This window comes from Heloderma suspectum, chromosome 7 (assembly GCF_057233095.1).
Source record: "Heloderma suspectum isolate Gila_16-S chromosome 7, 16-S_ref, whole genome shotgun sequence".
NCBI lineage: Eukaryota > Metazoa > Chordata > Lepidosauria > Squamata > Helodermatidae > Heloderma > Heloderma suspectum.
Window position 1 is genome coordinate 119,613,420 of NC_139464.1, and position 24,065 is coordinate 119,637,484.

The window sequence follows — 24,065 nt, forward strand, 5'->3', positions numbered from 1 at the left end:
TTTACATGCTGAAGTTACATGACTTAAGTGACTCAGCTTAGGGGCGGCAGACTGTTCCTGGTGTGTGCCATGTGTCCCGGCTCTTGGGGGGAATCTGTCCCCTTAAATTGAAGACATTGGCCATTCTTGATTAAAATATAAGGACATGCTCAAAGCCTTTGGTAGACCATCATGGGGCAGGATCAAGCCCCAAAGATGGTGCTCTCTGTTGAAGCCTGTCTACTGATTCAGGTTCCACTAATTCAGGTGTTGCTAATGTATGTGTATTAACAAGTGGTAAATGGGGCAGCCGTTACTATGGTTTTTAGGAGAGTTGCAATGGAACCTGCAAACTGGGTTTGTGCGGGGGTCTCTTACTGAGTGCAGGCAGCTACGGGTTCCTTTTTCCTTTCTCTTAAAAAGCAGTTTAAAAGCTGCCAGCAGCTTGACAACAGCAGGAGCACTTGTGCTGCCTCCATGCCTCTCCAGAGCGCACCTGGAAATACGCTAATGTGGACATCCTAGTGGCATTACCAGGGGCACTGTGCTCTGATGGCTGTGGCAGACAGAACTCCACTGCTGTCACCACCAAAGACACTGGCAGGAGCTGGCAACTTTTAAATTGGGGGAGGGGGGGGAGACAAAGCAAGAAAATGCAAGGAAGCTGCAGATGTCCACCTCCATGGGACATGGACCTCTGCTTCTTCACACAGCGCATAGTTAAACTATAGAATTTGCTACCTCAGGATGTAGTGATGGCCACCAATTTGGATGACTTTAAAAGGGGGTTGGAGAAATTCATGGAGGAGAAGGGTATCAATGGCTACTAGTTCTGATAGCTATGTGCTACCTCCAGTACCAGAGGCAGTGAGCCTGTATGCACCAGTTGCTGGGGAACATGGGCGGGAAGGTGCTGTTGTGCTCATGCCCTGCATGTCGGTTTCCAGTTGACAGCTGGTCGGCCACTGTGTGAACAGAACGCTGGACTAGATAGACCCTTGGTCTGATTCAGCAGGGCTCTTCTTCTGTTCTTAAGTGCCCCCTCTTCTCAAAACAGTGTGAACCATTTCACCTCACCCCCCAAATGCAGCCTCCACCTCTTCTTAATCTCATCTGCTTCTGTTAGGTCCCTGCCTTCTTTGTCCTTTATCATGCCTGTCTTTGCACAAAATGTTCCCTTGAGATCTCTGATTTTCTTGAAAAGATCTCTAGTCTTTCCCATTCTGTTGTTTTCCTCAATTTCTTTGCATTGTTCATTTAAGAAGGCCTTCTTGTCTCTCCTTGCTATTCTCTGGAACTCTGCATTCAGTTGGATATATCTTCCCCTTTCTTTCTCCCTTGCTTTTCGCTTCCCTTCTTTCCTTAGCTACTTGGAAAGCCTCCTCAGACAGCCACTTTGCTTTCTTGCATTTCTTTTTCTTTGGGATGGATTGAGTTGCTGCCTCCTGAACAATGTTACGGACCTCCGTCCATAGTTCCTCAGGCACTCTGTCTATCAGGTCTAATCCCTTAAATCTATTTGTCACCTCCAATGTATATTCATAAGGGATATGATTTAGGTCATACCTGAATGGTTTAGTGGTTTTGCCTACATTCTTCAATTTCAGCTGAAATTTTGCAACAAGAAGCTCATGATCTGAGCCACAGTCAGCTCCAGTTTTTACTGACTGTATAGAGCTTCTCCATCTTTGGCTGAAAAGGATATAATCAATCTGATTTCGATATTGACCCTCTGGTGATGTCCATGTGTAGGGTCGCCTCTTGTGCTGTTGGAAAAGAGTGTTTGCTATGATCAGCGTGTTCTCTTGGCAAAACTCTATTAGCCTTTGTCCTGCTTCATTATGTACACCAAGGCCATGCTTGCCTGTTATCCCGGTTATTTCTTGACTTCCTACTTTAGCATTCCAATCCCCTATGATGAAAAGGACATCTTTTGTTGGTGTTAGTTCTAGAAGGTGTTGTAGGTCTTCATAGAACTGATCAACCTCAGCTTCTTCGGACTCAGTGGTTGGGGCATAGACTTGAATTACTGTGATGTTGAATGGTTTGCCTTGGATTCATACTGAGATCATTCTATTGTTTTTGAGATTGTACCCCAGTGCTGCTTTTCCCACTCTTTTGTTGACTATGAGTGCTGCTCCATTTCTTCTAAGGGATTCTTGCCCACAATAGTAGATATGATGGTCACCTGAATTAAATTCGCCCATGCCTGTCCATTTTAGTTCGCTGATTCCCAAGATGTCGATGTTCAAACTTGCGATCTCATGTTTGACCACCTCCAGCTTACCTTGATTCATTGATCTGACATTCCAGGTTCCTAAACAATATTGTTCTTTACAGCAACGGACTTTCTTTTCACCACCAGACACATCCACAGCTGAGTGTCCTTTCGGCTTTGGCCCAGCTGCTTCACTCTTTCTGGCGCTACTTGGAAATACCCTCTGCTCTTCCCCAGTAGTATATTGGACACCTTCCGACCTGAGGGGCTTATCTTCCGGCATCATATCTTTTAGCCTTGTGACATGTTAGATGGGGTTTTCTTGGCAAGAATACTGGCGTGGGTTGCCATTTCCTTCTCCAGTGGACCACATTTTGTCAGAACTCTCCACCATGACCTGTCCGTCTTGGGTGGCCCACGGCATAGCTTATGGCTTCACTGAGTTACGCAAGCCCCTTCACCACAACAAGGCAGTGATCCAACTATTTATTTATTTTTTTAGCTATTCACCTATTCACCTATTTATTTATTTTTTTAGCTTTCATGACAAACAATCTCAAGGTGATTAAACTCTCTTCTGTATTATGTTATTTTATATATGTCCCCACATAGGAAACAGTGACAGGGAAAAGGTTGCAACTTAGCCTTCTCCCTGACATGCCAACTTTTTATGTTCAGGGAAATGTTTTGTATGTGGGAACTTTTAGTCTTATGAGCTCCCACCTCCAGCCGAGAGACAGGTTTACCATCGTAAGAGAGGACTAGGCTGCAGTCTCTATAAGATGCTGTCATAAGGTTCAGCAATTTGGGGACAGCTTTTTCTTAAGATACAGGCAGGAATTAATTTGCATATTAATGATCTATACCTTTCTGTCAAGTGCACCGTGCATGAAATCTCTTCAGAACACATAGATATGCTAAATTTTGGGAGGCGCTAAAATTTTATTTTTAAATTAAAATGGCGTGTGTTACAGTAACCCCAGATGACAGCCTTTAGATGACTATGGCATATAATTTTAAAGTAAACCTGAGTTCTACAATATATATAAATGTTGCAGAAAAAACCCAATTTGCATGGACTTTTCTTTTTTGCTTTTGATACTCATCAGGAGTGGCAAAGAGTTAATTAGGGCATGGAAACACCAGCCCTTTCATCTCTGAAATAGATGCACAGTGCCCTGTCTGGTTTCTGTAAGGCAGGGAACCATCTGCAGCTTATCCCATTCTCAAGGGCTCAATTGCCACTGAATTTTTAAAACTGGCTTTCCTTCTGCAGAATTTAGTCAAAATTATGATGGAATATGCTAAGGGAAGAAGATAGAAATGATGGGAAATTGAGAAGAGAGAAATGAGTTGGATAGAAGAGAGAGAATGCTGTATGAAAACAAGGAATAATTCAAGTGAGAGCAAAAAAGACATGCACTTTGAAGGGCTACCTGAGAAAAAACTCCAGACATTTTCGTAGAAATACTTAGCCTCAGATTAGGATGGATTCTTGTTATAGATAACTATCGCACTTCTATTTTACTATATTTTAAAATATAGTAAAATATAAATATATTTTTACTATATACATATAGTAAATATATATATATATATATGTAAAATATAGTAAAATCTGGGACCAATGTAATTCTAATGAAACAATTCCCCCACAGTTTTTGATGGATTGGATTAACACAACTTTGAAGCATGAACACATTGTGGTGAAAAGCCTTGAACAAGACCTATATGATGGATTAGTCCTTCACCATCTCTTAGGTAAGCCATTTATCTCCGTAATTCAGAGCCCTGGGTGTGCAGCTCACATTCATTTCAGTGGGTGCCCCTTAATGAAGTTGAGTGAGAAACCCACTTCTTTATTCATTAATTAAAATTAAGTTCACAATGCTGGTGGGCGTGTGCATATGTAAATGAAAAGAAGGCACAGTTGTGCCGGAGCGCCATGGATGGTTTGGAGTACCTTGCAAGAAACTGCTGGGGTCAGAACTATGTTCTCCCTCTTTTTTTGCTCCTTTTTAAATCCCAGAGAAACTTGGATCGCTCACTCTGGAAGTGGAGAAGATTGCATTGACAGAAAAGAAACAACAGCTTAAACTTGCAGTTATTCTGAAAACTGTGAGCCAGTGTTTACAGCTAGAAGAAAGTGAACTGAAATGGAGCGTGGATGGTATGTACAGATGCAAAACCCAAAACAGATGTCACATAATAATATGTATGTATCCTTTCTCTTTTAGTTTTGGAAGGTGGTGATGTAAAGGAAGAAGGTGTTCTAGACTTGAGTGGAACTCAAAAAACCAAAGTTTTAACACCTGACTTAGCCCCAGCTTAACAGCAGCGATTGGCATAACATTTGGAGGGCAAAACAAGATGACATCACCCCTCAAAAATATAGGATATATTTATTTATATATATATAAACAATTTTTATACATGCACACTATAAAATATATAAAAGGCACCCTCCAACATTCTACCCCAAATCTCCCAATAATCTAGTGTCACCAAGAAAGAAAATCCAGGATAGGTCTATGCAGGATCAACTCTTAGGCTCATCCCTGTGGACGCCATTTATGTTTTCCCATATAAATGAATGGTTGGCATTAATTTCTGTTGGGAAAAGTAAAGTACTGTACTTGGGGACAAGATAGGGTAAGGGCAAAACCTCCCCTCCACCCCTAATACTGTGGCCTGGCTTTCACTGATAGGGATGCAATGAGGGAACACATACTGCCCTCCCTCTACAAGCCATGATATAGCATGATACAAGATTTCTTCACAGTATACATTCACCTTTATACTTCTACAGACCAAAGAAACGTAAAACTTAAAATATACAAATTAATTCCCATCAGCCTTTTGGGGCTCTGCTTAATATATTCCACAAACTGGCAAACTTCTGAGGCCCAATCTGTTACATAAGTCATGACCTAGGAATAATATTTATTTCCTTCCCTTTGAAATTCTGTGTCACTACCTTGGTTGCAATATTCACCTTTTTGAACTTCAGAAATATTCCTTTCTTGTTTCTTGAACACAGGGAGCAATCCTATGGTCACTAGACAGGGGCTAGATGGCCATAGAATATGGTGGTTCCTGGAGAACCGGCTTCCCCCCAAATCCGCGTTGCCTTGGACGCAGCGCGGAACAGCCCCATCTTCTGTGCTCGCAAGAGGAGCGTGGAGCTGCAGAAAAGGGGCATGGTTGGGGGCATTCCGGGGTGGGGAGGGCGGAACCGCCTGTACGACACATTCGATGTGTCGTACACCAGCCTCCTTCCCCATCCCGTCCTCCCGCGGCTAGACAGCCGCAATCGGCTGTGTAGCCGAAAATGCAGGGCAGGAGAAGCGCGAAGGGAATGATCCCCTCCATGCTTCTCCTGCCCTGCATTGGATAGTTGGTCACCTCCGAGTTCGGAGGTGGCCACCTGTCTAGATAGGATTGCTCCCTCAGTTAGCTAACTAACGTCCTCCACTGAGATCCTTTTTATCTGAGTTCCTGTTATTTCTCCAGAGTTCAGGTGGGTGCAGTGTAATCTTGTGTGCCATTGGGTTTCAAACATAGAATCTAGGGATGTCAGAGAATTTCTCCACGAATCTTGGGGAGGTCAAATGCCAGTGCATTCGGCCCCCCGAAATTGGTGGAGAAACGGTCTGCCCCCCCCCCGGGACGGGACTTACCTTGCTCGAATGTCCCTGGCGGCGGCGGGTCCAGCGGCGGTTCAGAGGTGGCGGCGGCCGGTCTTCTGACCAGCCGCCGCCATTTCCAAGTAAAAATAAAAAAAACAAAAACAAACGTGATAGGCTACGTAAAGATTTGCGTAGCCTATCACGGCTAGATTTTAAAAAAACACCGTGATAGGCTACGTAAATGTTTACGTAGCCTATCACAGCTGACTTTGAAAAAAAAAAAAAGCGCATATGCAAATGGCGGCGCCCATGGGCGCCGCTATTTGCGTTTCTTATTTTGGCATGTGTTGTCTATGTAAACATTTACATAGACTACGGCCAAAATAAGGGCAACGCAAATAGCGTTGCCCTTATTTTCGCCGTAGTCTACATAAATGTTTACGCAGACTACACGTGCCAAAATAAGGAACACAAATGGGCGCCACCATTTGCGTACGCACTTTTTTTTTTTTTTAAAGTCAGCCGTGATAGGCTACGTAAACATTTACATAGCCTATCACGGCTGACTGCAGGGACGCAAACGGCGGCGGCTACGGCTGCCGCCATTTGCGTCCCGGCAGGAGACGAGGTTCGCGGCCGGAGGGACGGGGCGCCTCCCCCCCCGGCCAGAATTTCGGGGGGAGGGACGGAGCGCCTCCCCCGCACCGTGAAGCAAGCGTCGGGATCAGGTAAGGGACTTTCGTCCATCCCTAGAATTGACAGAAAATAGCTAGCTAAAAGGGACATGCTGAAAAAGGCAGAAATGGAAGGTCATACAGTTTGAACAAACTGGATATGAAATCTGCTTGACTGAAGGTGAATCTGACTCATATGTTCACATTTTTTCTAAATATCCATGAAGAAGGGCAAAATACTCAATTGCTATCATGGACAAAGGCCAACACTGGGGGCGGCGGCGGCGGTGGCGGCGGCTTCTTCTTCTTCTTCTTCTTTAATAAACAATGCTTTTCTGTAGCAGAAAATCCATGTAAAATATATATTTCTGTTGGCTGAGGGGAAAAGAGATAAAGAAGGTATGGATTAACACAGAACTAGGCACTGGAAAGGAACGTTTTCTGCCCTGGATGATTATGTCTGCATTGCAGGATGAACAGCATTGTTGGAATTATTAGTGAAGTGATCAGGGCTGTGTTTCCATGACAGTGGAAGGAGAAGTTAATGGAGGAGTACCGGATTTTTTAAAAGGAATCAGCTTTGCTGCGCTTTGGTCCATGCAGGGCTCTACAAGAGAGTGCTCCAGACCAGTAAAAATCACTTCACAGAACATAATTCCTGGTGAGGGTGTGGGTTGGAGTGAACGTTATCTGAATGGCAGGGGCTTTTCAACCAATAGAGGCTTCCCCCTCCCCCCTTTCTCTCTTCTCCTGAAAGCCCATATGCATCTGCATTTCAGGAGCAAGCCTCTTTGAGCACAATGGGAGTTACTTCTGAGTAGACACACATATGCTTGTGCTGGGAAGGGGAGGGAGAACACAAAGAGGGAAACCAGCCCCCATTTTAACCTGCAGGATCTCATTGACCACAGTAGGAATTACTTGTGAGGAGCCGCTAATGGGTTTGTTGTGGGAAAGAGAGCAGTAAACACAAAGACGGAAACCAGCCCCCATTTTAACCCACAGGATCTCTATAACAAAGGGTTGAAGTAGTTTCTTCCTAAGGCAATAAACCAAACAAAGGAGAATCAGAGCCTCGAGATTGCACTGTGCTATGTCAGTTCTCTGTTATTTCTGTGGTCACTGGGCAGGCAAGCCTCATTCAGCACAATGGGGGGAAACACCCCTTGACCAGGGTCACGGTGAAAGGCACACTCCTGGGCAGGGCTGGCATACCCGAGGTCAATGCGGGGGTTGGGGCACACAGCAACTATACCAAGGAGAACCCGACTTAAGGAAAAGAATCGGACATTAAGCAGTCTCAGGAAATCTGTTTTTTCCCTGATAAGCTCCAGGGTGGCTGCTGGATGGCCATGATGTCATCTATCCCTGATGACCTCAACACGCAGCTAACTGGGAGAAAATTGCTGGTGGGAACACCCCCCAGGTCTGGCTTTAAGGAATAGTGAGGGTGGGTATTTCCTGCACCCCAAGGCCAGCAAAGGACCCACCGTCCTAGCAGCACCAGCAGTTTCACTTTTTCTCATGCTGTGTCCTTACTGAGTGCTCTGCACAGAGACAGCATGAGGGAATTTGTGGTTCACATGCCCCCATCTCTTCCAGATTAAGAGGGCCAACTCAAGGTTGCTTTCCGGAGGCCCCCCCAAATCCTGGAGCTAGTACTTGTTCTAAGTTATTTTTAAATAGCTTTTGAAATAATATAACTATGCCAAGAGATTTTCTACACGAGGCAGTTAATTGGCTGTTAATCTGCTGTATCTACTTTTGGTTTCGTCGCAGAATTGAGATTCAAGCACTACATGAGGAGCATTTCCTTTCCTGCTTTTCCACTCTAGGTGGCACTGTGGTATAACAGAATAACACAAATGCACAAGAGGAAATTGCACTTTTGTTCACGTTCACAATTAAGTGCCACATTTCCCCTGCTCTAAAAAAATAACCAAAAGTGGTGGTTAGACCCAGAAGCAAAACTGGAGGGTTGCGATGTCATCTAAAGAACCCATAAACAACCATGAGTAGGGAATGACAAGTGCACAACAAATGCCTCATGTAGAAAAGCCCCCAAATCTACTAGCATTAATACAGATGTTCAAAATACAGTCGGCTTGTACGTCATCAGTTTTCTTTGTGCTTTGATTTTAGCCATCTTCAAGAAGGATTTGTTGAGCACGTTGCATCTTCTGGTGGCCATTGCTGAGCATTTCCAACCAGAGCTCCCTATACCTCCAAATGTTAATGTGGGTGTAATACATACAGAGGTAATTTAAGACCATTATTTCCTTTGTGCCCTCTGTTGTGGTTGTAGGGAACATCTTTTTACCCTGTTGTAAGTATCTTAAACCTAGAGATGTGCCTGTTATGATAATGGGGGCGGGGTAAGGAGCCAATCCTGGCCTCTATTCTCATCTATCTACCTATCTCAATGATGGGTCAGGGAGCAAGAATGGTGTGGGATATGGGGAAGAGAGCTTCCACTTGCTCCCTGTCACCAACTTCCTCATCCTACAGCATATCAGTAAGAGAACTGACACCATTTGGTGAGGGAAGAGTGGGGCCAAGATTGGTTCTGTAGGTCCCCACCTCCCTCTCCTCTCATTTGACCTGCTGTAGTAGCAGCAACTTAGTTACAAGATAGCCTGCAAGGTAGTGGAGAGAGACTGTTCCTTCCATCTCAGGTCCTCAGGTGTGTCATAGACCATAGGATGAGGTGAACAGCAGATCAGCGTCCACTCAGTTTTTCTAGAACTGAGATGAATATTAGGAATATTCAAAATTGGCCACAATTTCAATTTTTGAATGCAAAATTGAAATCTGGAATGTGTAATTCTCTTAAAATTCAATTACATTGGACTTGATGGCATCTCATAATGGTCTTGATTTTGGGTTTTGATTATGAGATATGAACTCTCATAAGCTGTCAGCTATGAAAACCATCACATGCTTCATACCAGTGCATATCAGCGATTAAATATGAAATACTATTGCATGCTGACTGTCAAATACTGTAGAATGTTAACTGTCAAGTACTGAAATAAAATATGTTTCACAATTAAATATCACAGGATCTCAAATAGAGACATCAAATATTCACTGAATATTTGGCAAATATTTTGGGAGAATATGCACTGTGCAATTGACATCAAAATTTTTAGAGGAGAATTTTGTGGATTTGGGGGGGGGGGGAGCGAATGCAGTCCAAGGGTATGTTTCCATGCTATCAGCTTCACCTTGTTTGCAACTTTGTTGCGATGTTTCCCCAATTGCAGCTTCTCCTTTTCCAGTTTCCACAGTGCTTAAAGTCCCAGCTTATCATGGCTGTAGCCTGGGGCTCTGTGCTGTTTCCACTGAGCTCTAATCGAATTAATTTCTTGATGGTTGGGTGGAGTCTGAGCGGAGTCTGGGCTGGGTCTGATGACCTCATCAGTATTCCCGCTTCCTCGGTCGTGTTTCCAGGACAACGGAAGGAGAAGCGAATGGAGGAGTGCGGGATTTTTAAAAAGGAATCAGCTTTGCTGTGAAGAGAGGCTCCCCCCTCTCCCCCCCTTTCTCTTTTCCCCTGAAAGTCCAGATTCACCTACATTTCAGGAGCAAGCCTCACTGAGCACAATGGGAGTTACTTCCGAGTAGACACACATATGCGTGTGCTGGGAAAGGGAGGGGGAGAACACAAAGAGGGAAACTAGCCCCCATTTTAACCCAGAGGACCTCACTGACCACAATGGGAGCTACTTCTGACAAGACAGTAATGGGCTTGTTGTGGGAAAGAGACCGAAACCAGTCCCCATTTTAATGCGCAGAAGCTGTGAATGAGTTATGTCCTAAGGCAAAGGACCAAAGCCTTGAGATCACATTTAAGGAACTGGGCTTAAAAGTGTGCCATTTGAATTGAGGGGGAATCTCTGTAAGTTCTGATGTAGGCATTCAAAGGCAAGCCTCATTGACCGCAATGGGAGTTACTTCTGAGGAGACACTAATGGGTTTGTTGTAGGAAAGAGAGTAGTAAAGACAAAGATGGAATCCAGCCCCCATTGTAACCTGCAGGATAGCTATAAGGAAGCTGAGAAGTACTTTCTTCCTAAGGCAATTCATTGGAGCCTTGCTTGGTTGCTTAAACGCATTTAAGGAATTGGGCTTTAATGTGTGCCATTTCAATTGAGGGGAAATCTCAGCCTCAATGGGAGTTACTTTTGAGGAGACACAAATGGGTTTGTTGTGGGAAAGAGAGCAAAACCAGCCCCCATGTTAACGCACAGGATCTCTATATGGAAGCTGTGAAGGAGTTACGTCCTAAGGTGATGGACCGAAGCCTCGTGATGGCGCTCAATCGCATTTAAGGAATTGGGCTTTGATGTGTGCCCTGTCAATTGAGGGGCTTCTCTGTTATTTCTGTGGTCATTGAGAGGGCAAGCACAATGGGAGGAAACACCCCTGGACTGGGGTCATGGGCTGTGTTCTCGTGCTTATTTTCAATGATGTTTTAAAAGTTGCTCCCTCGGCATCCTGCTCCAAAATGGTGATGAGACTTCTGGAAAACAGGGAGGGGAAGGGTTGGGTCGCTGAGGTCAGAGTGACACACCCACAAAGGCCGGGCTACATGCCCCATGGGAAGGGCTAAGACAGCGAACCCAGTGCGACTGTGGAAACAGGTCAGTAATGGAACTTTTCCAGTAAGCTGGAAAAGTCGGACTATAAGCAGTCTCAGAAGAAGCGGTTGTTCAGCGATAAAATGTGGCGCTGGGGCTGAATGGCTACAACTTCATGGAAACACAGAGACCTCGCGGCACAGCCAGGTTGGAGGAAAGCGCTGGCAGGTTCCCACGTTCCTAGGAATCTAGCTTGCGGATCAGTTCAGCTACCAGAAGTATCTTGTCTTTTTTCCACATTACATCTTTTTCTATTGGTTGCATACCTGCTACTGGTTATGGACGCTCAAACACACCCTAGATCTGTTCAGAATACTTGTGCTAGAAACCAAATTTGACCTGTTTGATTTTCCATTACAAAAGATTTTCCAGAGAACACAAAGGGTAGCAGGTAGAACTTCACGATCAGAAACCAGCACAGGATTCCCAGCTCCATGACTGCCGATACCAGTCAAAGCAGTGTGTGCACGTGGGCTTCATGTGGGAGGAGCAGTGGGTAGGAAGACTATTACAGGCCCCTCAAAACACTGTTGCCACTTTATTTCTTTATTTCAGCATGCATATTCTGCCTTTCTATCAGATAACATCTCAGAACCCATAGCTGGAGGTGGGTGGGGTGGGGAACGGCAGGGGGAGGGTTGCAGAGGAAAAGCAGCGAGCAGGTAAAGGGTTAAGCACCTTTCTTTCAACCTCCCACTTCTCCCTTGCAAACACTCCCCACATCACTTTCCATGTTGGCAGAAAAGAGGGTTGGGAGTGTTGTGCTTGACCTCAAAATGCGTAGACCTGTCCTAAGGGTTGTGTTTAGCAACATCTTGTTATTTCATACTAGACCATTGAGGCATCTTGCACAGCTGACCGTACATTGCACTCCCATCCATTTAATGTTCTTTCTTCTCTTTCTTTTTTGCAGTTAGTACTTGATCTCTTCTCTTACCTTGCCTCTTACAGTTTTCCACAATTCGTCTAAAGCTTGCTTTCTGTTTCATAGTGTACCGCAAATGGATTAAAGACAGAAAATGCAGTAGAGTGCATCACAAAGAACAGGTAAAAACGTACTTTGTCCTGAACTTTGAATGATGTAGTACAAAGATGGAAATTATACTTTACTTATGAAGAAGTGTGGTAATTTCACTTAGAACATTATGTCAATTTTGCAAATAAAATGGTAAAGGAGTAGAAAATACATTGTGTTTCGTTACTGGCTTGTGGAAAGCCTGTACAGCTCTTTATTGATGTGCTTTTGAAAACAAGAGACAATTCAGCAGGTGCAAGGCTCTCTTCTTAACCCACATTTACTCCTTCTGGTAGCTGAACTGATCCGCAAGCTAGATTCCTAGGAATGTAGGAACCTGCCAGCAGGGCAACTGGTCCATCTAGCCCAGTATTTGTCAACACTGTCTGGCAGCAGCTGTCCATGATTTTAGGCAGGAGATTTTCCAGCCCTGCCTGGAGATGCCAGGGATAAACCTGGGACTTTCTGCATGCAAAGCGGGTGCTTTACCACTGAGCTGCAGCCCTCATGTGCAGACATATGCCGAAACCAACACATGGGTGTTTCAGCACGTGCTGAAACAAACACAGTTCTACACAATTCACAAAGGCCATGGCAATCTGATTGAACAAACTCACTTTTACATTTCAGGGCTAGCGAGCATGATGATGGTGATGAGGTCATAAAACTGTTCCTGGATTGTATTGCTTCAGATGCTAAGTGGGGTATTCCTTACCGAATGATCTGCCATATGAACTAGTCCATGCCCATAAAGTCAGGGGGAGGATTCAAAACAAGCCTATGGGTAGGATATTTTTCATGTGAAAGCATTCAAAGATGTCTCCTAGAAACAGTGTCATCTCCTCAAGTTCACTTGGTAGCTTCCACCATGAGGGATGCCTTAATGTCCCGAACCTCTCTGTATTTTCCTTAATTTCTTTTTTTATTTTTTTAAAAAAGAAAAACACAACAGAACAACAACAGAAACACAACAACAATACACATACACTAAAATATCTCTTAAGATTGTAAGATATCTACCTTTGGCTCCCCTTACAAAACAAATGCTTATTATTATTATTCTCCTCTAGTTCTTGTCTTAGTTGTGTATCATACATTGAGTTCACAGACATTATCTCCTTTCCCCTAATTTTAACAACAACAGAAAAAAGAGAATCAACCATCTCAAAGTTCAAAATCCACATACATAGATATCATTTTTCCCAACCACTCTGTATTGAGCAGAAGGGGCGGGTGGTTGTGGTGGTGGTGGTGGAGATGTCTGCATGGAGTCTTCTAGTCAAGTTCAAGCAACTGTGAGTGGAAGTTCCCTGCAGACCACTCTGCTCAACATTGGAAGATGGGGACTTCAAGGGCCCCCCCAGCAACGACGAGGATGTTGGAGGTGGAGTCAGTATGCATGGCCCCGCGACTCTTATGTATGATACTGCACTCATGTGGTGAGCTGACGGTGAATAGTGGCACACCGGGTGGTTGAGTGCTTTTCTCGTCAAGATAGCGAATTGCCCCAGAAAAGGAAATATGGGGTAAGTTGATTGATCCATGTGGTGAGCGGCTCTAACTGAATGGCTCATCATGTGACAACAGCGGCCATATGGATCCCTTTAACTCCATCCTCCTCCTGATGGCTGTAATGGGGATGTTGCCCTAAAACTACTGCCACACAGTTACAGTGTGCCTCTCCGATGAGGCACAAGAGTTATATGCAAGTCAAAAAACATGGATGACTCTTTTCCAGCACATGATGCAGAGGCATTAGCCCTATTCAGGCCTTCTATATCCAGAAATACTGAACAGGCGAGGAGAGGGCACACGCTAGTCCTGCACCACTCCTCATGAGTTTCCCTTGTCCTCTACTCGTGAAGGGTGATTTTGTGAAGAAGGGAGCCCCCTGTATCCATGGATACAGGAGGCCCTCTTCTTCACAATGTCACCCTCCATGTATAGAGGGCAGCAAAGGAGCAGGCAGGACTAACACGCTGTTTCTCCTTGCATGTTCAGTATTTCCGGATGTGGAACACCTGAATAGGACTACAGTGAGATTTTAACTGTAAACGTTTCCATCTTCAACAAATTATTCATACCTTCTGATCATGTGAATGACCCATTAGCTTGGTGCAGATGCAGTTTCGGATCTCTTAACTATGTTGCGAGGTGAAGAGTGAGAGTACACTCCTGGCGTACTCTCTTGATCTCCCTCTTCTTCTCTCCTGCCATCTTGTGTGCAAATTCCCCCTTTCTTTACCTTCTGGAACTAACCATGGTGCTGGTCCTGTTTACCCCAATGGTTGTCAAGGTTGGATCTGAGCCCATAGAGTCCCAAAGTAGCTCTGGTTCTGAGGAGGAGATAGAGTCTCCAATGTTCTTCAAATTGTATGTAAATGCTATTGACATATAACAAGTATCCATATATACTTTCATATAAACTTGCTTTTAGTGATGTGTTGCTGAAATCAGAGATTTTCTGTGTAGTTTTGGTCTTGAAGGCAGGACAATAAGAATGAGCTCAGTTTTTATTATAAGAAACTGCTGATTAAAAAGGGAAAAATCATGATTTATAATGTCTAGAAAACATGGAAGTATGTCTTCTGCCTTTAATTGCTTTGTCCTTAGCTATTATGGTAGACCAACCTTTCCCAGCCCAGTGCCCTCCAGATTCTTGGACTACAATTCTCATTAGCCCCAGCCAGCATGGCCAACAGCCAAGGATGAGGGGCATTGTAGTCTAAGACCTTTGGAGGGCACTGGGTTGGGGAAGACTGTGGTAGACGATTAATTAATAAATATCACAAAGCGTGCTTATAAAATAAATGTTCATTGGCTTGGGAGCCAAGGTCAGTGTCACAGCTAAGTTTGGATTTCAGGCTCTTACTTCCTTGGGACAAATGCCAGAAAGGCAGCTGTGTTAATCTGTTGCAGCAAAAATAACTGAGGCTGCAATCCTATGCAATTGACCTAGCGAGCTCTCCCACCCTGGAGGCATTCAAGACGAGGCTGGACAGCCATCTGCCAGGGATGCTCTGACTTGGACTCCTGCATTGAGCAGGGGGTTGGACTCGATGGCCTTGTAGGCCCCTTCCAGCCCTACTATTCTATGATTCTATGAGAAAGTGAGACTTACTTCCAAGAAAGCATACATAGGATTGGGCTGTCAGAGGCAGCATGAGATATTGTGGGCTGCAGCCCACCTTATCCGATGCCTTTCCTCTGGATACTTGCCTAACTCCTCATTTTTTGTTTCATATTTAGGGAAATGGCAGAAAACTCTTCAAGTAAGTTACAAAACAAAGCCTTGTTTCAATGTTTCTGTACGACATTCTGCTTTCAATAGCTCTGTGACTTGGACAACAGTTCTGATTCCCTGCAAAAAGCCTCGTATCTCATGCAGCAAATGACAACATTCTTCCAATACTCTTACAGGCAACTACATTAGTTTTTCTAAACTTGTAAACATAACAGCAGAGAGCTGCTCTTCTGAGATGTTTATGAGTGTGAGGTAAAAAGTCAACTGCGTCTGAAGCTGGGCAAGAGCAATAACGGCTTTCTTAAGGACACGGGCTACTGACAGATTCCTTATTCTGCTGTTAGTCGATGGTTTTCAAACTGGATTAGAGGAACCTTGGGCATTTATTAAGAATCCCTCAATGAGAATCAAACTTTTTAGGTGAGTTAAAGTGTTTTTGGGGTGTATTCCTGTGCATTTCCCAGCCAGCATAGCTGGCTGGGGAATGATGGGAGTTGTAGGGCTTTCTTCTGTCTAAACATCCCTAGGATTGTGCCGTTAACTGATTAATTTATCCAAACAATTGATTATATTATTTTTATTATTTAATAGGTTTATATACCACTTACTACATGTTAAAAATACCTGTAAGGGCGCAACCCTGTTGGTTTGCCACCTGTTAGAAGGAAGCCTATGCCCTGCTGGGCTGCTTTGACCAGGGCTAGAGGAGAAACAGAGGCAATTTCCTCCACTCCAGCCTCCTTTTTTTTTACATTTTCCTCTCAACAGGCCTCTCAGCCCCTGTAGAGTAGTTGTGCTGCTGGGGGAAGGGCTGGAGATGACATAGGATTTTGTGTATCCTGGCCTCTCCTCTCCCCTCCCTGCCCATTGGAATCCCGCCCCCCCTTTGACCTCTATGAGGTCCTCTGAGGCTGCTTTTGCAACCTCGGAAAGCAGGCACAGCAGTTTTTTCCGCAGTGGCTGCAAGGGGGCAGGCAAAGGGAAGGATCAGAACTTGGAGTCCCCCTCCTGAAGTCATAGTAGGGTCTACTGCTCCGGGAGGGGAAATCCCAAAACTCCTGTGGTCCCTGGGACACTCTCCAGGGACTGTAAGATCGCACCCTAAATATCTCTATGTTGCTCTTCTCCTTCTCCTTCTCCTCCTCCTTCTCCTCCTCCTTCTCCTTCTCCTCCTCCTCCTCCGCACAGCACCATCAATAGACAGGATGCATTACAGAGTAGAGATGTACGAGTATTTCATTTTGATTTGTTTTTGACCAGGATTTGCCCCCTGCGCACCCCTTAACATGAACGTGAGTGCAATTTTCGGGAAATGCTTGAATATCCAAGAACTTGCATTCACGTTAGAAAAATGCGTACTTTTAAAATGTGCATTTGGGGGGAAATGTGCATTTTCACACTTTAATCAGGGGAGGATTAAGCGTGCATTTGGGTGCACACTTTAAAACCGCGCACTCTAATGCACACTTTCTCCCTTTGAACTGCAGCAACAGAAGCTCACCAGCTGTATGGGAAATGAGGCAAACTGAGCTCCGAGACGAAAATCAGGGGACCTCAGCGAGATTAAGTGTTGCTGATTCTCCCATCCCTATTACAGAGTAAATAAACATAGAAGACAGGTCTCTGTCCGAAAGAGCTCACAGCAGCCTTCCTTCTCCTGTTGCTCTCCAGATGTGTTGGAGTGCAACTCCCAAGCTGGCTGGGGGTCATGGGTGTTGTAGTCCAACACATCTGGAAGGCACCAGGTTGGGGAAGCCTGGTTTACAGTCTAATATAGACACATTGCGTGCCTTTTTTTGGTAGAAACGGGAGGTATAAATCAAATAAAAAAATAAATAGCACAGATTTAGGATGACTATAGAAGGATAGGAAGAAGAAGCAAAGGTAGCATGCAGCAGAGACAGGAAATATATGTCATCTATGTACAAGCTCAGAGAGGGGCTCATGCACTCTGCCCTATCCCAATTTGTTATTGGGTTGAGGTATGGATCATTAGGACCTGCATTACAACAAATAACATAAATGCATTCCCCATAAGCATTGATCAAGGGGATGGCAGTTATTTATCCCAGTTAACATGTACCACTTTGCTGTAGAAGCTGACATCTTTGATGAATTACTGAAACGTGCTCCAGAGAAACTGGATGCTGTAAAACAGGTAAAAGAAACACTACTATTTTTTCAGGACACTTGATAGTGTGATATAGAACTGAGAAGCACGATGATTCTGTGCTTTCTCTTCTTTTAGGTACTTTTGAAGTTTGTCAACAAGCATGTTAGAAAATTAGGATTAAATGTTGAAGATCTTGACTCTCAGGTAAAAATCTGCTACTAATGATTTCCTATACCATTTTTAATCTGCAAAGTGCTTTATGGTGTTCACCTTTATGCAGCTCTATGAAAGAGAGATTACTGTTACTCCCTTTTTACAGATGGGTTGGGGCAGTGACTTGATTAAGGTCACATAGCGGGCCAGTTTGAAGCACAGAAATATCATGCAGTTCAGTCTTTCCTGGACTGTACCACTCCAGTTAGCAGGAGATTGCATGTTTCGGTGCCCCTTCCCCCCTTAAAAAAATCCATAAAGAACAAGCATGTCAGGAAGAGGGGTTTTAACCCAGCACCTTCCTTGATGTGTTAGTTCTCCCCAAGTAGGAAGTTTGTTTTTATGTGAGGGAACATTTAATCATACACCCCATTACTACTATCTGCCTTCTGTAGTGGTACATTGCAAGCAAGATTGCATGCTTTGCTATTTCTGCATGATTGAATTGGTTAAGTAAGAGTCATTTCACATGCTGTGTTTTTCAAAAACGTAAGGGAGTCCTATTGGGTCAGAACAAGGGTCAACTAATTCAGCATCCTGTTTCCAACAGATGCTTCCTGGAATCCCATAGAAAGGACTGCATACACCTACGACTTTTTAAGGTGTATTCATAAAAATGTAGCATATGAAACATAAACACATGTACTCATTATTCATAGTCATTAGAGACAGGATTAGCTTCAGCTCCCTGTCAAGTGGAAATCTGGTGGCAAACCAGGTCTCCTACCACAACATGTGTGACATGGCCCTGCCATCAATGTCTAAGTGGTAGGCAAACCTCCTCTTGTCAGATCCAGGTCCATTTCTCTGTGCCCTGGAGTGGAACACACACTGCCCTGGAAGGTGAAGCTAATGTACAAATCTTGCAGTAGATGAATATTTTACCAACAAGATTTTTATTTATATATTTTTATTGATTTATTATATTTCTATACTGCCCAATATTCAAAGCTTTCTGGGTCGTTTTTAGCTATAGGGGCTTGGATCCAGATTTAGGTGCATACGACTGGGCTGGCAGAAGTGAATTTCCCACCCTATTCTCCTCACTGCAAGCTCCTCTAAAAGCTACACAGAGGATGGGGGACCCTGCTGAATAGGGTAGCATGTGGGGCAGGGGGAATCTCTGAAAATTGGGCAGAGGCAGCTTCTGTGAGAGGATTTAAGGCTCAATTTTCAGAGACCTTGCTGTTCCCTGTTGACTTGGGGATATGGGCACTTAACATTAGCCTAAATTGGTAACCCAAAGCCATGCCCAAAGCCAGGCAGTATATTACAAGGTCTGAACCAATTAGTTTGTAACGTCATATGGACGTGTACAGGCTGACTCTTATCTGAATCCTTAACTCTAAGATCTGATTCATATGTTACTTGGTGGTGCCATACCACACCAGTAATTTATTTATTTATTTAGCTGAGGTATTTATATATTGTCTTTCAATCATGTTCCCATCCAAAAGTGTGGATGAAAGAATCGTCACCTGGAATAGTATGAAATAACAGCATTAGTACCCAATGTCCCTGTGGCCTGGCAGCACGGATATGATTATTTTTCATGTGATCCATACATCCGACGTTATTCTTTCATCCAAATGGTACAAGAGAGCATGGGATCTAGCTACAGGTATATGACTTCCATGCTACATTGAGCTGGGCTTAAGGTGCTAGTTGGACTTAGAATAGATCATGAGAACATGGGTGATATTGTAGTGTTGTAGCATTCCAAACAGTTTATGGATTACTCTGTTTTGTGCTGGTTTGCATGGAAACCTTATTGGAAAAAAACTTTATTGGACAAAAGGTTTTTTTGGACCTTGATTGTGCCCAGTAGTTAAATCCTTTCTGTCATGGAAGTCTTGAAGTTAATGGAACTGAAACCAGAATTAAGCAACTATACACAAGTATATGTTCATGATCTTTATTGTCTTTCTGTTCACCCCCACCCCTGGCAGTTTGCAGATGGAGTGATTTTGCTTTTGCTAATCGGGCAACTTCAAGGCTTTTTCCTGAATCTGGGAGATTTCTTCCTGAATCCAAGTTCTGTTTCAGAAAAGGTAGGTTATTTTTGTGCACCCAGCTTTGACTTTAGGACTTTGTGTTGGCTCCCACACTTTAGGGTTACCCCAAGAAGTAGGGAACCTTTTTGATCTGTTGACACATTGGGCAATTTGAGAAACTGTCCTGGGCACCACTACAAAATGGCTGCCATGGGAGGCATAGCTAGCTGCAAAGGACAAATAACCTGCCCCAAAGACTGAGCACAAAGCAAAGGTGGGGTTTGAGCCCCAATACACTAAACAACTCCTTTGAACCCCCTAGTTTTCAGTGCCAACAGAAACCTATTTCAAAGAAGGCAACTCTTTTATCCCCCCACCCTTCCTCTGCTAGCCAACTCATTCTCCCCTACCTCTTTTTCTCTTGCACTCTGGATCATTACCCATTACATATGCGCTCTCTCTCCCTCTGGCACACACACACATCCAAGCAATTCCAGCTGCCAGCAACAAAACGTGTTAATTTTTCAAAATAAAAAATAAAAAGTGAGAGGAGTAGGACACATTGGCGAGAACCAAGGAAGGTGTCTGAGGCTGCATTGCTTATCCTTGGGTTACTCACACTACTGTTAATGTTCTTGGGTACCTTATGCAAAGTAAGGATACTGACCTTATATTGGGCAATGTAACTTTTGCCAGTCTCTAGAGATGTAAAATCTCTGGAAATTTTGAAGATAATGGAAAAAAAGTTTTTAGGAAGAATGGAAAAATAAGCAATTTTTTTTAGCAGTTGTTACAGATCTAAAGTTGCTTTGTTGCTTTAAGACAGCCTTCCCCTACCTGGTGGCCTCCAGATATTTTGGACTTCAGCTCCCATCAGCCTCAGGCAACACAGCCAGTGGTCAGGAATGCTGGGCATTGTAGTCCAAAACATCTGGAGGGCACCATGTTGGGGAAGGCTGCTTTAGGAAAATAAATCAGTTTTATGTTCCTAAAGCTATACTATGTATAACTTGGTTTGCTCATAAAATTATCATTATACTTTAAAAGTTTTAAAAGTAAATTCATTAAATTTGTAATTATTGTCTGAATAAACTATACTGTTAAGTTTAATATACCAAACATAATTTTATGAGCAAACCAAGATAGATAGATAGACAGACAGACAGTTCCTATTTAATGTCTGACCAACGGGAACATCAGCAAGTAATCCCTGAAACATCTAAATTATCCTAGAAGCCAGAAGAAGCAGGCAGAACTGGAAGCAGAGGAAGACTCGTATATAGCATCTATTTCTATTTGTAAGGAAGTTTAGGAAAATCCCTAAACCTGTTCCTGTTTTTGGGGTGGAACTTAGGGAAAACTGACCTGAAGGAAAAGCTATTGAGATTGTATTTACCTGGGAATTACTCAGTTTAGGAATGGTAAGCAACTGTAAGAAACTTTAAGCAATCTCAACCTATTTGAAGAGTGACATTTTATTCACTTTCTAAATAATTTCCACTAACAAACGTCTTGTTTTTGTTCATTTTGAAAGGTGGTCTGTAGTGGTAGTGCCAATCCCATGCTTATGCCATGGGAACCAGACTATGAGTTTCTTTTAGATAGAGAGGGTTTATTCTAGTAGCAATAGTTCAAAGGTTTTATAGCTGAGGCAGCCTCACTAGTGGTGAGGTCTAACTGAGAACTTTATTAAAAACTGTGGCAGTGAGTTCCATAGATGCAAGCCTCAAAGTTATTATTTTTTAAATGAAATATAGGTGGGATAACCCACACGCTTCTCTGTCACATCTGGTTGGCCATGGCAGGATAACCTACAGTATTTTTTTTCACATGTGGGTTTTCGATTAGAACTACATTCATTGACTGCTATAGCATCTAACCAGAACAAGCCCAGAAACACCGGACTCTGTAGAACAAAGCCCAAATTGTCAAGAGTGCACCTTTTCTTCCATATGGTGATACGGTGACTCTACTCACATGCTGGGAAACCGAGCATTACTTGGGGCATCCTGAAATGTCTATCAGTAAGAGATACATTAGATAAATAACTTTAATAAGGACTGGAAGAAATGACTATGCTGGGAATCTTATAAAGAAGATTAACAAAACATTTTCCCCATGGCATCATTATTTCCAGACGTTTTGCATCTCTGGTCTTTCTATAGAAGTGTACTTATTACATAGTTTTTAGAAATTATTGGGGTGTGTGTGTAAAGGCTGGGCAACAATATGTAAACACCTTGTCTTAAAATTCTAAAAGAAAATATTACACAATCCAAAGCTATTCCGTTTTTCAGAAAAAAACAAAAATGGTCCTTGGGAAAAAAAACTGGTTTTCCCAAATTTTTCTGTCCCCCCACCCTCCTGGGCCTTCACATCTCTAGTCTTAGCACCCTGTCATATGCCTGTCTTTGCCATCCTTGGAAACTAGCCATGTATACCTTTATGCTTCTGTTTAGCTATTACATGTGAATATGACCAAATTCATACATATGGATTTTGTATGGCTATTCAGAAACTGACGCAAAGCTGCATTGGCTGGGCTGTTGTTGTTTTCAGTGCAGTAATTTTCTGTGTGATATGTGCTTCTTCAGTGTCCAAAAGTCTGAATTGATGCTTTATTACCTGGTTTGTTGTTTTAATCAGTGAGCCTACATTTTACCCAGAACTGGAACCACCTTTTCTCTTATTGACCTTTCTTAGGTACACAATGTTAACTTTGCAGTAGACTTGCTGATGGATGGAGGCCTTTTAGACACTCCCATCAACCCTGAAGGTCAGTCATTGTAGGAGAAGGATAATTTTGCAGGTCATACCCAGCACCTTGTACAGGGTGGGACTGGCCCATCATAAATCAGTGTAAAACCGCAAAAACATAAAAATAGTCTAATATGTTGAACATTATAAAACAATATTGATAAAACATGTTACATAAGTGCTTGTCAATCATATCTTTGCACTCATTGGCCAGAAAACTGGATCGCAGGAAGGAGTTTGTTTTGCTGAGCAATTGGATTTCATGTAGAATCCTGCCTGCACATTTTCTCTTAGTTCTCTGTAAGGTTGTAAACTTATACCTTCTTACCTGGGAGTAGTCCCCATTTAGCTCAATGGGACTTATTTCTGAATAGAAATATATATATTCTGCTGTGAGTAAAAGAGATAGAGACTTACTCTGTTTCTCCCTGACTGAGCTGGCAGAGGTGGTCTTCAGTGTGGTGTTGGAGGAATCCAGGACGGTGATTCTGGGTGACTTTAACTTCCATGCTGAGGTTGTCTCTGTAGTTCCGGCTCGGAACTTCATGGCCTCCATGACATCTATGGGGCTGTCTCAGTTTGTCATCAGCCCAACACATGAAGCAGGGCATACCCTTGATTTGGTTTTTGCTCCAAGTTGTGGGCTGGGTAGTCTGAAGATGGGGGGTGGGTGGGTTTCCAAGTAACCCCATTGTCATGGTCAGACAATTTCCTGGTGAGATTTGAACTCATGGTGCAACTTTCCTCCTGCAGGAAGACTGATGGAATCCAATGGATTTCTGAATGCTCTTCAGGGTTTTCCAGTGGAGAGAGCTGGTGATCCAGACGAGGCCCTAGTCTCACTGTGGAACAGTGAGATATGGAGGGCCATTGACTTGATTGCACCTGAGTGCCCTCTCCAGCACTGTAGAGCTCATCTGCTCCTTGGTATACTGGGGAGCTGCAGTCAGTGAAAGAGGCTGGATGTCAGCTAGAGCGCAAGTGATGCAAGACTCACAGCGACGATGACCGAGCACGCTCCAGAGCACATAACCGTTCCTATTGCGTGGCAGTGCGGGCAGCCAAGAAGGCTTATTTTGCTGCCTCCATTGTGTCCTTGTGCGGAGCTCTTCCGGGTGGTCAGGGGCTGTTAACACCCTCCCCAGCAAATGGGGCCCTGGCCCTGTCGAGGACTCGCTGTGACCTTTTTGCATTGCACTTTGAGGACAAAATCGCTTGTCTCCACAGCAAACTTGACACTGTTGTTAGTGCAGTTCCAGTCGAGGTGTCTGATGCCACCATCTGCCCGGTTTTGTGGGATCAGCTCCAGTTGCTGTGGCCAGATGAAGTGGACGAGGTGCTTGCAGCAAGGCGGCCAACCACAATGCCCTCTTCATCCCTGTCCCTCCTGGCTAATAAAAGCTAGCTGAGGGGGAATGACTGGGTGGGTCCAGGGAGTGATAAATTCTTCCCTACAGGAAGGGGTGGTCCCTGCTGTCCTAAGGAGGCAGTAGGGCAACCACTCCTGAGGAAGCCCACTTTGGACCCAATTGTATTGGATAACTACTGCCCAGTTGCCCTCTAGGGAAGGTACTTGAGAGGGTTGT

At 43.8% G+C, this 24,065-nt stretch overlaps 1 protein-coding gene across 6 annotated transcripts in view; it reads left to right on the forward strand.

Moving 5' to 3' along the window:
* The window catches only part of PARVG (parvin gamma), a 41,436-nt gene that overhangs the window by 15,108 nt on the left and 2,263 nt on the right, over window positions 1-24,065 (forward strand). For all 6 annotated transcript variants that reach the window (XM_084811249.1, XM_084811246.1, XM_084811244.1 and 3 more), the window contains 9 exons: window positions 3,856-3,958; window positions 4,227-4,367; window positions 8,643-8,758; window positions 12,135-12,190; window positions 15,408-15,430; window positions 17,499-17,560; window positions 17,651-17,719; window positions 19,678-19,779; window positions 22,426-22,498. In XM_084811249.1, coding sequence (XP_084667375.1) covers window positions 3,856-3,958; window positions 4,227-4,367; window positions 8,643-8,758; window positions 12,135-12,190; window positions 15,408-15,430; window positions 17,499-17,560; window positions 17,651-17,719; window positions 19,678-19,779; window positions 22,426-22,498 — 745 coding nt within the window. The remainder of the gene's footprint in view (window positions 1-3,855; window positions 3,959-4,226; window positions 4,368-8,642; window positions 8,759-12,134; window positions 12,191-15,407; window positions 15,431-17,498; window positions 17,561-17,650; window positions 17,720-19,677; window positions 19,780-22,425; window positions 22,499-24,065) is intronic.